Source organism: Babylonia areolata, chromosome 24 (genome assembly GCF_041734735.1).
Source record: "Babylonia areolata isolate BAREFJ2019XMU chromosome 24, ASM4173473v1, whole genome shotgun sequence".
NCBI classification, from domain to species: Eukaryota; Metazoa; Mollusca; class Gastropoda; order Neogastropoda; family Buccinidae; genus Babylonia; species Babylonia areolata.
In genome coordinates this window covers 40,132,841-40,147,840 of record NC_134899.1, presented here as the reverse complement: position 1 = coordinate 40,147,840, position 15,000 = coordinate 40,132,841, and the positions used below count along the sequence as shown (strand labels likewise).

The following is a 15,000-nucleotide window of genomic DNA, read 5'->3' as shown; positions in this document are numbered from 1 at the left end:
ATTCACCAGCTGCTAGACCAAAGAGGGAAGAAGTTTAAAAAAAAAAATTAAAAAAAAGTGTGTGGGGGGGGGGGGGGGGGAGGGGGCGGGGGGGGGGGGGCTGGTGTGTGTGTGGGGGGGGGAGCGGGGTTTGGGGGGGGGGTGTACTGTATGGAAGGAGGGGCTGTTTGGTGGAGGAGGGGGTGAGCTAATCCACCCTGTCACCGCCTCCAGTCCCCCACCTATCTGCCGTGGTATGTGTGGTCTTTTCTCTCTCTCTCTCTCTCTCTCTCTCTCTCTCTCTCTCTCTCTTTTGCACTGCATCGGTGTTAATACTGTCAATAACGCTATATTTTACCTCATGGCAAAACGTAACCCCAAGCGGAAAAACAAACCAACCCACAACAACCGGAAACCTGTCTGCAAGTTTTCGTTTTTGTTTCTTCTAAAAGAGTTTATTCAGCAGTACATCTCCCAGTTCTACATAATATATTTCATTATTTGTACCAGTAAATTATGGATATCATCTACCTAACATTTTGCTTCTGAGTGAGTTTGTTTGGTATCAGGAGAGAAACTGTATCCCAAATCGAGGTAACTGCATGCAGCCATAACGTATTACCCAAGGAACTAATACTACTACTAATAACAACAATAACAGTAACAATAGCATCATCATCATCAAATAGAGTAGTAGTCGTTGTAGTAGTAGAGGTAGTAGTAGTTGTGATGATGATGATGATAATGTTGACGACGATAACACTGGCAAGTTGATGACCAACATTAACGACACTAATAATGTGCACAGACAGACAAGCACGCGCAAAGACAGCCAGACAGACATACGGACAGACAGACAGACAGACAGACAGACAGACAGGTGACTCACTGGTCAGGGAAGGTGACAGTGCGGTAGCAGGTCAGGTTCTGACGGTCGCAGGGCCGACAACTCCTGCCGTCGTCCTCACACCGCTGCACCACCAGGGACGCCAACTGCGCACAGCACCACCATCACAACAATGACATAATTATATCCCCGATCACGGTGTTCGGCTGCCGAAACGGTTGGAGAAAAAAAAAAAAAGAAGTCAGTTACGTAAAAGCCCCTCTGTATAATTTACATACACCACAGTGAATGTGAGAGTTGCAGCCCACGAACACTGAAGTTCAAAATGAATTAGAAGAAGAACAACAACAACAACATCACGAAGAAGAAGAAGAACAACAACAACACCAAGAACAAGAAGAACAAGAACAAGATGATGAATTCACTCTCCCTGTCTCATTTCCATCTTCATTCAGTCATGATATTAATAATGACAGTTTTCATTAAGCCTTTCACCACTTACGAGGAGAACGGGGCAGGAATAGAGGGTAATTCAACAATCAACATGAGAAAGAACACTTGCCAACTGTGCATCAAACAGGAATATATGTATATCATAAAACGTATATCATAAAACATGAACACGAATCTTAAACCAAGTCATGCCGAACGACTTTCAGATACTTTTATCAACTCCGGCAAGAGCCAAAGTTATCTTTCTTCGTGATAAATGACACCAGTTGATAATATGCATATGAATTACACGTCATTATCTTTAACTGAAGCAGCTACAGACATGGGGAAGTGACAGAAGCGCGCATGTGCGTGTGCGTGTATTAGAGAGAGAGAGAGAGAGAGAGAGGCCTGAATGACTGTGAATGACACAGGAAACGAATGATGTGCGCTGAACAGCAGCTCTCGGTCGGTTTTTTACCTAGGTAGGCAGTCTGCTGTGAAAATAAGTTCTCCCGAGTTTGTAAAGCGCTCAATGCTTGGCTTACGTATCTTTATCAACCAATCAAGCAATGCATCAACAGTATCCTACGATAATGATGAGGAAAATAATAATGGAAAGAGGAGGAGGATAAGAAGAAGCAGAGAGAGAGAGAGAGAGAGAGAGAGAGAGAGAGAGAGAGTCTGAATCCTTTAACCTTTCCACTAAAAAAAACAAAACAAAAAAAAGCAAACAAAACCAACCCCCAAAACCAACATCAAAACAACATCCCAAATGGTACGCAGTAGTTTCTCTGAACAAAAAAAAAAAAAAAGTACTTCCCCAAATCTTATTGGGGCAAAGTTTACAAAAGAGACAGACACTTCAGCCTCTCTCACTAGTGCTTGCTCTACAGTCTTAATTCGCCACGTTTACCTACGTTTCTGAAGTCTCTGTTCACACAGACACACACCTGTCTGGTCTTTTTAAATCTTGCTCGTGCATTCTTTCCGGGGCTGTCTGGGTGTTGTCTGCCCCACTAGATGTTAGAAGATGGGGTACCCAAGTAACGGCGGAATAAAAAGCTAGAAGATGAGATACCGTGGACGGAACGGAGTACTTTTTTTTCTGCTTTCATGTGAATTCGTTCCCATTTCCTGTGTTTTGGTTGAAGGGAAGCTCTCTACCGCGTCTATTTTGGGAATAGTGGTTCTCTGTCTCTCTCTCTGTGTCTGTCTGTCTGTCTGTCTCTCTCTCTCTCTCTATATATATATACAGGAATAATATTAATATATATATATATATATATATATATATAATGTATACACAGAGAGAGAGAGAGAGAGAGAGAGAGAGAATTGGCCCCAAACTGCGATCTTTAAATAGCTACAATCGTCCCCTAACTTCTCCCCCCCCCCCCCGGTTCTTTCCATTATTCTTTATTTATTTATGTTTATTTCTCATTTTCATTACTTGCACGTTTTTACCTCCACTATCATGCTGATATACCCCCTCCCCCCCACTTCCTCACCCCCCTAACACACTCACCCTACCCCACCCCCACCCCCGCCCACACACACACGCATACAGAAGGTTATCTTTGTGGAGTTTGTCTGATTAATTTTGCGAATCTGCAAGGTATGTCGGTCTCTGTTTGCTGGCCCCCCCCTAGCCTCCCTCTTCCACCCCCCACTCCACCCACTCTCTCTCAACTCTCTCTAACTGCTCTCTCTGTCTCTGTGGTTGTTCTCTTTTTCCTCTTGCTATCTCTGTCTCTCTCTCTGTTCTCAAACATTCACCACACCTGTGCAAGGTTCGTAAAGTTAGCGTCGTTTACGGAGGTTTTCAACTGTTATCATTCCAGTTCGAGGCAGTTTATGTTTCTATCTAGATTGCGCGTTCTGATCTCTCGTGGTTGTTTGTTTGTTTTTTTTTAAATACCTTTTTCGTTTGTTTGGTTGTATTTCTTTTTCTTTATCTCCCCATACCCTTTTCAATCTGTCTCTTTCTATTTCCCCCTGTCTTTTCGTCTGACTGTTTTGTGACTCTGTCTCTGCCTCGGTCTGTCTGTCTCTTTTTCTATCTGTCTCTCTGGCTCTGTAAAAGTCCGCTAATGTGCACAAAATACATCCACAGTTGGAAAATAAAGATTCGTTTATTTAATCCTTTGATTCTCTCTCTCTCTCTCCATCTTGAATACGTGTGCGCGCGCGCGCGCGCGCGCGTGTGTGTGCGTGCGTGCGTGCGTGCGTGCGTGCGTGCGTGCATGCGTGCGTGCGTGCGTGTGAGTGTGTGTGTGTGTGTGTGTGAGTGCGGGTGTGCGCGCTTCAATGCAGAGCAACACAGATATGTAGAAGTTTGCCCCGTTTGTCGGCACAACTGCCGGCAAGGTCGACTCTGCTCCCTCCAAACAGGGAGGGTGGGGGATGGGGGAGGGGGAGGGAGGGGGAGGGGGAGGAGAAGGAATGAGGTCATTTTTCGCAGTCTTTTTAATTGCAACTCTGAAGTCCAGAGCCTAGGATAGTGGGTCAGAATTGTCTCCGAATAGAGTAACATGTTCAATCATCGTGATGTTGTCCAATCGTATACATAGATATACGGGCGCAATAGCCGAATGGTCAAAGCGTTGGACTTTCAATCTGAGGGTCCCGGTCCAATCTCGGTGACGCTTGGTGGGTAAAGGGTGGAGATTTTTCCGATCTCCCAGGTCAACATATGTGCAGACCCGCCAGTGCCTGAACCCCCTTCGTGTGTTTTCGCACGCAGAAGATTAAATACCCACGTTAAAGATCCTGCAATCCATGTCCGCGTTCGGTGGGTTATAGAAACAAGAACATAACCAGCATGCACACCCCTGAAAACGGAGTATGGCTGCCTACATGGCGGGGTTAATAAACAAAACGATAACACACGCAAAATGTTAAATGTTTGTTTGAGTGTGTATGTGTGCGTGTCTGAAATCCGAATGACACAGGAATCGAATGATGAGCGCCCAATGGCAGCCGTCAGTCGGCTCTACCCAGGAAGGTAGCCTGTTGTGTAAATGACCCAGTGTTTGTAAAGCGCTTAGAACTTGGTCTCAGACCGAGGATAGGCGCTATATAATAAGTATCCATATCAATCCATCCATCCATCTATCAATCAGTCAATATATATATATATATATATATATATACACACACACATATATATATATATATATATATATATATATACATAATATATATATTATATGTTGTTTCCTTGCTGCAGCCAGATTTGTACACAGTATACTATTACAACAGTATGCTGTGTATGCCTGTGCTTATTGCGCTCAATGTTTTAATGTTTGCATCTTCTTTGTATCGTCCTTGATAGAGTAAACTGTGTTCAAACCAATCATGTTTGGCATCAGCAAAGAACTGTACTGTACAAGTTCACAAAGGAAGAGAGAAAAATAGCGGCAGAGAGAAAGGAAGGCGAAGGGGAGGGGGTGGGGAGGTAGAGAGAAAAGCAAAAGCTAGATATATATATATACATAGAGAGGAGGGGAAACAGAGACAGAGAGTGAGAGACATGGAAGACGGAGACACTCAGAGACAGAATGAGAGTCATAAAGAACAGGTGGGGGTACAAGGACTGAGAGAAAACAGACGAAGACAGATATATCATACCCAAATAACACATGATTCACCCACGCATCCACCCACGCCCCCTCAGTTTCAGTTTCAGTAGCTCAAGGAGGCGTCACTGCGTTCGGACAAATCCATATATATACGCTACACCACATCTGCCAAGCAGATGCCTGACCAGCAGCGTAATCCAACACCCCCCTCCCCCCCCCCCCCCACACACACACACTCTCTCTCTCTCACACACACACACACACACACACACACACAAGCACACATACACACACACACACCAACACCACCACCATCGCCACAAACCCCCTTCCACCACCCACACACACATCCAAACACCACCCCCACAGACCCCCACAACCAACAGAAAAAAAGACAAACAAACAAAAAAACACACACAACCTACCCGTATCTGCAAGTTGGCCTCCACCCGGTACCAGTGACCCGAGTTCACCCGGGTACCGTTCACCTCCACACGGATGGGGCGGGCGCCCTCTCCGCCAGGTTGAACGAGAAGCGCACGGCGCCCTCCACCACCTCCAGGGCGACGTAGCCACTGAACACGCTATTGATGGTGACAGGGCTGAAGAGCAGCAGAGCGTTGCGCGAGACGGTGGCCACGTAGCCGGCGATGACCAGGTTGGTGTACTCCGAGATGGGCGGGAGGGTGAGGTAGGAGCCCTCCTGGAAGCCCAGGCTGGAGTGCTGGCACTGGTCCCCGTGGAAACCGAAGAGACAGCGGCACTGGAAACCGTCCGGCACGTCCCGGCAGCTCCCGCCGTTCTGGCATGGCGCGCTGAGGCACTGGTAGCGGTGCTGGCACACGGGGCCGTAGAACTCCGGCATGCATCGGCAGCTGAACGACCCCGGAGGGGAGTTGGTGCAGTTCCCGCCGTTGAGGCACGGCGACGTTAGACACTCGTTGACGTCACTCTCGCAGTAGCGGCCGGTCCACTCCGGGGGACAGCTACAGGCGGAGCCCTGGCAGGTGCCCCCGTTGGCGCAGAAGCTGTCCCCGCAGGGCTGCTGGGCCGTCTGGCACAGGTCGCCGTCGTAGGCCGGCGGGCACAGACACGTCTCCACGACGGAGGGGGTGGAGGAGGTGAGGACGAGGTGGGGGGACTCGCTGGACGACAGGCCCGGGGACAGCGCCACCCCCGTGCTGCAGGTCCCGCCGTTCTGACAAGGGTTGGACGAGCACAGCTGCACGGCCGCCTCCTTGACCTTCACCCCGGCCCGGCTCTCCAGGATGAACTTTGACTCCCTCAGCTTCTGGGCCAGCAGGCTGCGGTCCACAGCCACCTCGTTCTCCTCCACGGCCAGGAACACGTACAGGTCTCCCTCCTCCTCCTTCAGACTGAAGACGAAGGGGACGCTGGACAGCCCGAACAGACTCGCCACGGCGCTGATGAAGGCCACGTACTTGGTCTCCAGGAACTCGGACGAGGTGATCCCCGCCAGCACGGTGGCCACGGCCTGGTCGATCAGAGCCTGGGGCACGTGCTGCACCTCCACCGTCACCCTGTAGCTCACCTCCTCGAAGCTGCCGTCAGACCCTGCCACGATCAGCGTGTAGTTGGTCTGCTCGGGCTCCGCCATCAGCCTCAGGCCGCAGCCGCCGGTCATTGAGAACATGGAGCCGGCGCCGCTCATGATCCGACACGTGTAGTTCCCTTCCAGGTCGGCGTCCAGGGGCCGCACGTCGGCGATAACGCCCACCGCGGACATGCCGTCCCGCACGGTGACCCGAACCCTCAGGGGCCGCGGCTGGGGCGGCGAGTTGTTGACGTCGTTCACCACCACCGTGAACGTCAGCGTCGACGACATCCGGTCCGCGCCCACGCCGTTGTCGTAGACGATGACTGGGATGCGGAAGATGGGGTTCTCCTCGCGGTTGATGCGCGTGCGGGTCTGCACGAGGCCCGTGCGGTTGAAGATCTGGAAGAACTGCTGGGAGGGGTCGGGCAGGGCCTCGTACGTGTAGGGGCCCTGGTTGGGGCTGAGGTCCGGGTCCGAGGTGTTCATGGACAGCGTGATGACGTGGGTGCCGGGCGGGTAGCCCTCTGTGACGTAGGCTGTCAGCTGAGGGGGCACGAACACGGGTCCGTTGTCGTTGATGTCCTGCAGGTACACCAGCACCGTGCACGTCCCTGTGTGGAGGGGTGGGGGAAGAAAACGTAGGATATAATAATAGACTGATGCACACAGAGGGGTGGTAATGATACACACAGGTATATCATGACAATGATATATGCAGTGTGTGTGTGTGTGTGTGTGTGTGTGTGTGTGTGTGTGTGTGTGTGTGTGTGTGTGTGTGCGTAGTGTGTGTATGTAACATTGATGTAATGTTTTATGTTAACAAAAGCGTTTTTGTAAAGCACCTAGAGCAGATTTCTGAATAGTGTGCTACATAAGTATCCATTATTATTATCATGACAATGTGGAAACGCCGATGATGATAATACAGAACGAAGGATGACAACACAGAACGGTGATGATGATGATGATGATGATGATGATGATGATGATGATACAGAAAAATGGATAATGTCAATATAGAAAGGTGGATGACAACATTTAAGTAAAATGTATAATGATCATGCAGAAAAAAATAGTGGATACTATAGAAAAGAGGGATGATGAAAATACATAAAGAGGGGTGAAATGGATGATGATAATATTGCAGATGGACGAAAACAACCGAGAAAGATGGATGAAGACAATATAGAAAGGTGAATGGTTAAAATACACAGAAAAGAAGATTGATAGTATGATACAATATGTTGAGAGACTGATGGAGATACTTTGAAATACAGAACAGATGATGTTATACAGAGGTGAACATACTATATGATACTATAGAAAGGTGGGTGAAGGTGATATATAACAATGGATAATGACAACTAAGACAACACAGAAAAAGGCACAAAGAAGGATGATGGCGATATAGAAATGAGGAGGAGGATAATACAGAAAATGGATTACCACAGTTTCTTAAAATAAACAACAAAAAAACAAACAAGCAAACAAACAAACAAAACAACAACAACAACAACAACAACAAAACCTGGTGACAATATAAAAAAGACAGTTGATGGTAAAATAATTGATGGTGATGATACAGAAATATGGTTAATGGTAAAAAAAAAGAAAAGAAAAAAAGGATGATGATAATGTAGAAAGATACTGAATGGAAAAGGAATGGATGGTGATAATAACGAAATACGGTTAATGGAATGTATGGATACGGTATATATAGAAAGATGGTTGAGGGTTTAAAAAAAAAAGAAAAGAAGAAGAAGAAAAAAGAAAAAAAAGGTTGGCGGTAACACGCAAAGATGGACGATAGCAACACATGAAAGATGGAAGATAATGAAATGATGGATATAAACGACACAAAGACACGAGTGGTAATAACAACATGAACAAACGGATGACCAGGATATTGCAGGATCAGTGGGATATCTGTCCTGTGCCAAGTGGAATCCGCGATAAACATTCTAGGCTGGATTTGTTTGGGTTTGTTTTTTTGTTTTTTTTCGAAGGATTGCAATGCATGTACATTCTCCTGACTGCAGCTTCCCTACTTCTCCCTGCCCCTATCCAACACACACACACACACACACACACACACACACACACACACACACACACACACACACACACACACACACACACACACACACACATTTCACCCTCTCCATTTTAGATTTTGTACTCTATCTTTTCTACATTCTGTTCTCTCTGTCTGTCTGTCTGTCTGTCTCTCTTCCTTTTTTAGTCCCCTCCCCCTTGCCCCCCCTTCCCTCCACCTCAACCACCCTCCTTTTCATTCGAATATACAGAAATGTCGATATCTAATTAATACTAACAATTGTCATTATGATAGGAATGATAATAATCCAAATAATAATAATAATATCATTCATTTTTAGTCTAATATCATCATCTTAGATGAATAGACTATAAATAAATAAACGTACGAAACACACACACACACACACACACACACACACACACACACACACACACGCACAGTTCAGTTTCGGTTGTAACTATTGAAATGATCGATACAGCGACACTGAAAACAAAAACAAACATACAAACAAACAAAAGACAAGAAAGAGGCTTTATCGGGTAAGTAAGGGGGAAGAAACATTTTATGTCGGATATAAAGGAGCACGGTTGTATGTCATACAACCGTCACGTAAAATCGATAACAAAAATATATTTAAAAAAATATAAGAGCCATCATAGCTGAAGTCAAATACTTTTTTTTCTTTTAAATAGAAGAACACCTTTATCCAAGTGACTAGATCATAAATAGATAAAGCAACCAAAAAAAAAAAAAAAAACAAAAAAAACACCATTATCTGCCACGAGAAACTTTGTTCCTTTTATCATAGTTATATGATCGAGCTGAAGACGCAAAACGAAATCGATAAATAAGAAATGAATAAAAGAACAACGTAACCAACTGACCAACACTGACTGCTAGATATGCAGGGTAAAAATTAGTTACCTTGATTCTGTGACAGAGTTCAAGAAAGAAAAGAAAATAAGTACCAAACAAATAAATGAATAATTGAATAAATGAATGAAAAAAAAAAAGAATAGATAAATAAAGAAAGAAATAAATAAAATCATTTCCTTCATTTCAGTGATCGAGGTGCAGGAGCGGAACGCACGAATGTCTCCCCAACAGAATCGCTTGTTCATTCTGACATGTAAAGAGGTATCTTCTTCACTGATTAATATCTAAGACCTGCCCCCCCCCCCCCCCACACACACACACCTGCCCCCCACCCCACCCCACCCCCAGCCCTCCGGACCCCACCCCACGGCGCCCCCTGTTCCCTTGGTAATCTTTCCAATCTAGCCACATAAAATTAATTGCTCTAATATCAAGGAAATATAATTATGTGAATAACAACAGCATAAAGAGTGAAAGCGGGGGAATTCCTTTCTAGCAGAACAAAATATTTCTTTAAAAAACAAAAAAAAAAGGTTTGAAATGAAATGAACTGTAATCATTCCTTGCTATAGAAAATCAGTTTTCTCCGCGCAATACCGCAATATGTCAACTGAGAATTTTCAAGACATGACAAGAGAACATGCAAAAATTTATGAATAATGGCAGCGAGAGAAAGAGAGAGAGAGAGAGGGATGAAAGGGAACAAAGAGAGGTGAGCAGGCAGAAAAAAAAATAAGACAGAGAGAGAGCGAAGGGAAGAACGAGCGAGAGAGAGGCAGAGTTAGATAGATAGAGACAGGGAGAGAGAGGAAGGGAAATAGAGAGGGAGGCAGGCAGGCAGAGAGAGTGAGAAACAGAGACAACCAGAGGCAGAGACAGAGATACAGAAAGGAAATGAGGAGAAAGAGATGCTGGCGAGAGTGAGAGAGAGAGAGAGAGAGAGAGAGAGAGAGAGAGAGAGAGAGAGAGAGAGAGAGAGAGAGAAACACACACACACACACACACACACACACACACACACACACAATTCCAACTAATTCCCCTACCACAACCCCACTAACTACCCCTCTACACCTCCCGTCTCACACCCACCTCCACACACACACACACACACACACACACACACACACACACACACACACCACCACCACCACCACCACCCAAACACAAAACAACCCAACAACTGACCAGTCTGAGGCGGGGATCCGCTGTCCTCGGCCACTACCGTCAGCCTGTAGTTGGGCACGGTCTCCCTGTCCAGCACTCCGTTGCCCGTGGTTACGATGCGCCCCGAACGGGCGTCGATGCTGAACTTGGAGCCCTCGTTGCCGGACTGGATCCGGTACAGGAAGTAGCGGTTCTCGGGGCGGATGTCGTTGTCCGAGGCCGACACGGTGGCCACGTGCGTGTTGCGGAGCGACGACTCCTGGATGGTGGCGTAGTACTCCTCCTGCTGGAAGACGGGCGGGTCATTGGCGTCCTCCACGCTGATGGTGACGGTGCAGGTGTCCGTGTCGTTGTTGCCCTGCACGATGCCCCAGTTCTTGGCCATGGCCGTCAGCACGATCTGCGGCGAGGACTCGTAGTCCGGCCGGCTGACCACCACCAGGTTCCCGGTCAGAGGCTCCACGGCGAAGCCGCGCAGGTTGCTGGAGCCCACCAGGTAGTAGTACACGATGCCGTCCACGCCCTTGTCGCGGTCCGTGGCCTGTAAGGTGGTCAGCGTGGTGTTCATGGCCGCCGACTCGCTGACGTTGAGGGAGTACACCTTCTGCACGAACCTGGGGAAGAACTCGTTGACCCCCGTGACGTAGACCCGGACGGTCGCCACGTTCTTCCTGACGTCACTGCCCCCGCCGGAGGGGTTGAAGGCCATGATGGTCAGCGTGTACAGGTCCCGGGTCTCGTAGTCCAAGCTGCCTTCCACAGTGATGCTGCCCATGACGGGGTCCATGGAGAACTTGCTCTTGGCGGCGACGTCGCCCGTGATGGAGTAGCGCACCACGGCGTTGTTGCCGCTGTCGGCGTCGTGCGCGCGCACGTTGAGGATGATGGTGCCGCGCGCCGAGTTCTCCGCCACGAAGGTGTTGTAGACGGACTGGTCGAACACAGGGCTGTTGTCGTTGACGTCCAGCAAGGTGATGTTGTAGACTCGGCTGACGGAGCGGCTGAGAAGCCCCATGTCCTTGGCCGTGATGTTGAGAGCGTGGCTCCGCTGGCTCTCATAGTCCAGCTCCTTGGCCACAGTGAGGCTGCCAGTGACGTGGTTCAGGGAGAACAGCCCCTGCTCGTTCCCTGTATAGATGAAGAAGCGGACCTCCCCGTTCAGCCCGCTGTCGCGGTCGTTGGCGCTGATGGTGTCGATGACGTAGCCCACGTTGACGTCCTCCTGCACGCTCTTCTGAAAGAGGTTGTTGCGGAACTCCGGGGCGTAGTAGTTGATGTCGGTGATGCTGAGCACCACGTTGGCGTTGCTGGCCTGGGGCGGGTGGCCCTTGTCCGTGGCCGTCACCACCAGTACGAAGTTTCGGCCCCGCTGGTTCCTCAGGTCCCTCTTCACGGACACCACTCCGCTGTCCTCCTGCACGCTAAAGTAGGTCGACCCGTTCCCGCCCTGCACGCTGTAGCTGACCTCGGCGTTCAGCCCGTAGTCCAGGTAGTCGTTGGCCTCCACCCTCAGGATGGACCTCCCCGTCCCCGCGTTCTCCGGCACGGCAGACACGTAGTCGCTGTGCTCGAAGACGGGGGCGTGGTTGTTGGCGTCCGTGACGGAGATGGTGACGGTGGCCTGTGACGACAACGAGGGCATGCCAAGGTCCGTCACCATGACGTCCAGGGTGTGCACGTTCATGGCTGAGGGCCCGTCCACCGTCCGCTGGTACTCCAGGCTCCTCAGGGCAGTGATCTCCCCGGACTCGGCGTTGAGCTCGAACAGCGTGGAGGGCCTCTTGAGGGAGAAGTAGAACTGGTTGTTGGGGGAGCTGATGTCGCGGTCCGAGGCCATCACGCGCCCCACCACCGTGCCCGGCCTCTGACCCTCGCGCAGCTCGAACAGGAAGTCCTGGCGAGAGAAGCGCGGCGGGTTGTCGTTGACGTCCAGCAGGCGGATCGTCACCTGGGTCTCCGCCGCGTACGACGAGTCTGACACCCGCACTTCCGGTCGGTACCGCTCCTTCGTATCGGCGTCCAGCACCTTGATGATGATGATGGTAATAATAATAATAATAATAATAATAATAAAGAACAACAACAATAATAATAACAATACTAATTGCAACATTCCATATACCGCTTTCAGACTTCTTACAGCGCTTTATAAGTAACATGTCTAGCACGCGCTTAAAACACATACAATAAACGAAGGCAACAAGAGGGGTATCCCTGGCAAAATCCACTGTGTCAACATGTGTGTGTGTGTGTGTGTGTGTGTGTGTGTGTGTGTGTGTGTGTGTGTGTGTGTGTGTGTACGCACGTGTGATTTGAGCCTGACTGACTGAAACCTGACAAACTGACACGCAGGAAACGAATGATGTCCGCCTAAAAGGCAGCTCTCAATACCTTACCCAGCTACGCAGTCTGTTGTGAAAATGACTCAGTGTTTGTAAAGCGCCTACAGCTTGGTCTCCGATCGAAGGACAGACGCTATCAATCATATGAGGTGAAAACAGGCGCTATATAAGTATCCATATCAGGGCAGGCGCTTTATATAAGTATCCAAATATAAGTCATCTGAAAAGAAAACAGACGCTATATGCATATCAGGATAAGGGCAATATACATGCACAAATATCAATCATATGAGGTGAAAATAGGCGCCATATAAGTATCCAATATCAGGAGAGGTGTTACATATAAGTAACCATACTTATCACATGAGGTGGAAACAGGCGCTATATGTCAGGATAGGTGCTACATATAAGTATCCACATCAATCAATGGGCGCTATATAAATATTCCACATCAGGGCAATACAAGAATCTACACCAATCACCCAAGGTGGGAAAACCAGGCGCCATGTCAGCACCCACATCAATCAACCACCCACGGAGATATCTAGACTTGTCGTTTCTCTCATTCTCTCTCGCCTTGACAAATGTAACTCTCTATTGTCTGGTTTGCCTGCTTCATCCATTCAGTCCCTTCAGCGCATACAAAACTCTGCTGCCCGACACGTCCTGAGAAAGAAAAGATCTGAGCACATCACTCCCCTTTTGCAACATCTCCACTGGCTCCCTGTCTCACACAGAATAAAGTACAAGATCAGCACTCTATGTTATAAATGTATTCACAAATCAGCCCCTTCCTATCTCTGTGGCTGCCTTCACCTTTTACACTCCATCTCGCTCACTACGATCAGCTTCGGATCCACTCTGTTTACGCATACCCAGATTCAAACTCTCGATTGTTGGCCGCCGTTCTTTCTCTCTCTCTGGACCTTGCAATTGGAATGAACTTCCTCTTTCGCTTCGTCAAGTCCCCATACTCAGCTCTTTCAAGTCTGGCCTAAAACCCACCTCTTCCCAAAATAGCCTCCCTTCCCTGCCTCTTCCTTGTCTTCAGTTTCTCCAGTTTTAGAGTTATGCTTGCGTGTGAATACTGGTGCGAAAGCGCTTTGATTTGTCTCTGCACAAGATTCAGTGCTATATAAATACTATTATCAATATTACCTTGATGTTGGTGATGTTGCCACTGATGGGGTCCACAGCGAAGGGCAACGAGTCGGGGCCGGGGATCAGCTGGTAGGTGGCGTTGGCGTTGGCGGGGGTGTCGCGGTCGGTGGAGGTGAGGGTGAGGATGAGGGAGTGCAGTGGTAGGTCCTCGGGCACAGCCACGCTGAAGAGCACAGAGAACACGGGCGGGTTGTCGTTGCGGTCCACGATGATGATCTTCACTGTTGCCGTGGCCGTCAGCTTGGGGGTGCCCTGGTCGCCGATCATGAACAGAGAGGACAGGTGGGTTTTTTAATTCATTTATTCATCTATTCATTTATTTATTCTTTTATTATTATTATTTCTTCTTTTCTCTCTCTTTCCTTTTTTTATTTATTTTTATTTTTATTTTATTTTATTTTTTTTTTTTACAAAAGATGACATATGTGTTGGTTTTCCACAGTGGATAGGCGGTGGTTGCGCAGAGGATGACGGTGCAGAGCAGGACAGATACTGGTTTTTACACAGATGACTAAATATGGTTTTTTTTTTTGTTGTTTGTTTGTTTTTTACACAGAGGGTAATTATGTGGTTTTGTTTTATACACTGGTCAGGAGCATAATCATTATCACCGAACTCAGCAAGAAACATACCCATCCACCAACCCTCCCTCTTCCAAGATTAACCCTCCTTCCACCTCTCTCTCTCTCTCTTTTTCACACACACACACACACACACACACACACACACACCAACCCAACTCCCACCTTCTCATCTCCACCTTCCCTTAAAAACAACAACAGCAACAACAACAATAAAACAACAATAAAACAAAAGACAGCAACACACACACACACACACACACACACACACACACACACACACACACAAACCACCACTCCTCCACATCCTTCTCCCCACCCACAAAACCAGAACGATAACATGAACAAAAGAAACAGCACCACTTATCAAACTCCTCCACATCCTTCTCAGTGCTCCCCAGACCCACCTCCTGA

The 15,000-nt window shown here is 48.1% G+C and overlaps 1 protein-coding gene across 1 annotated transcript in view; it reads right to left on the bottom strand.

The window, feature by feature from the left end:
- Positions 1–15,000, bottom strand: part of LOC143298550 (cadherin-related tumor suppressor-like) — a 240,010-nt gene that overhangs the window by 4,628 nt on the left and 220,382 nt on the right. Inside the window, exons 14-17 of the mRNA XM_076611418.1 lie at positions 14,003–14,257; positions 10,524–12,528; positions 5,268–7,011; positions 869–972 (exon numbers count right to left, since the gene is read on the bottom strand). Of these exons, the coding sequence (XP_076467533.1) occupies positions 5,327–7,011; positions 10,524–12,528; positions 14,003–14,257 (3,945 nt within the window). The 3' untranslated portion in view covers positions 869–972; positions 5,268–5,326. The remainder of the gene's footprint in view (positions 1–868; positions 973–5,267; positions 7,012–10,523; positions 12,529–14,002; positions 14,258–15,000) is intronic.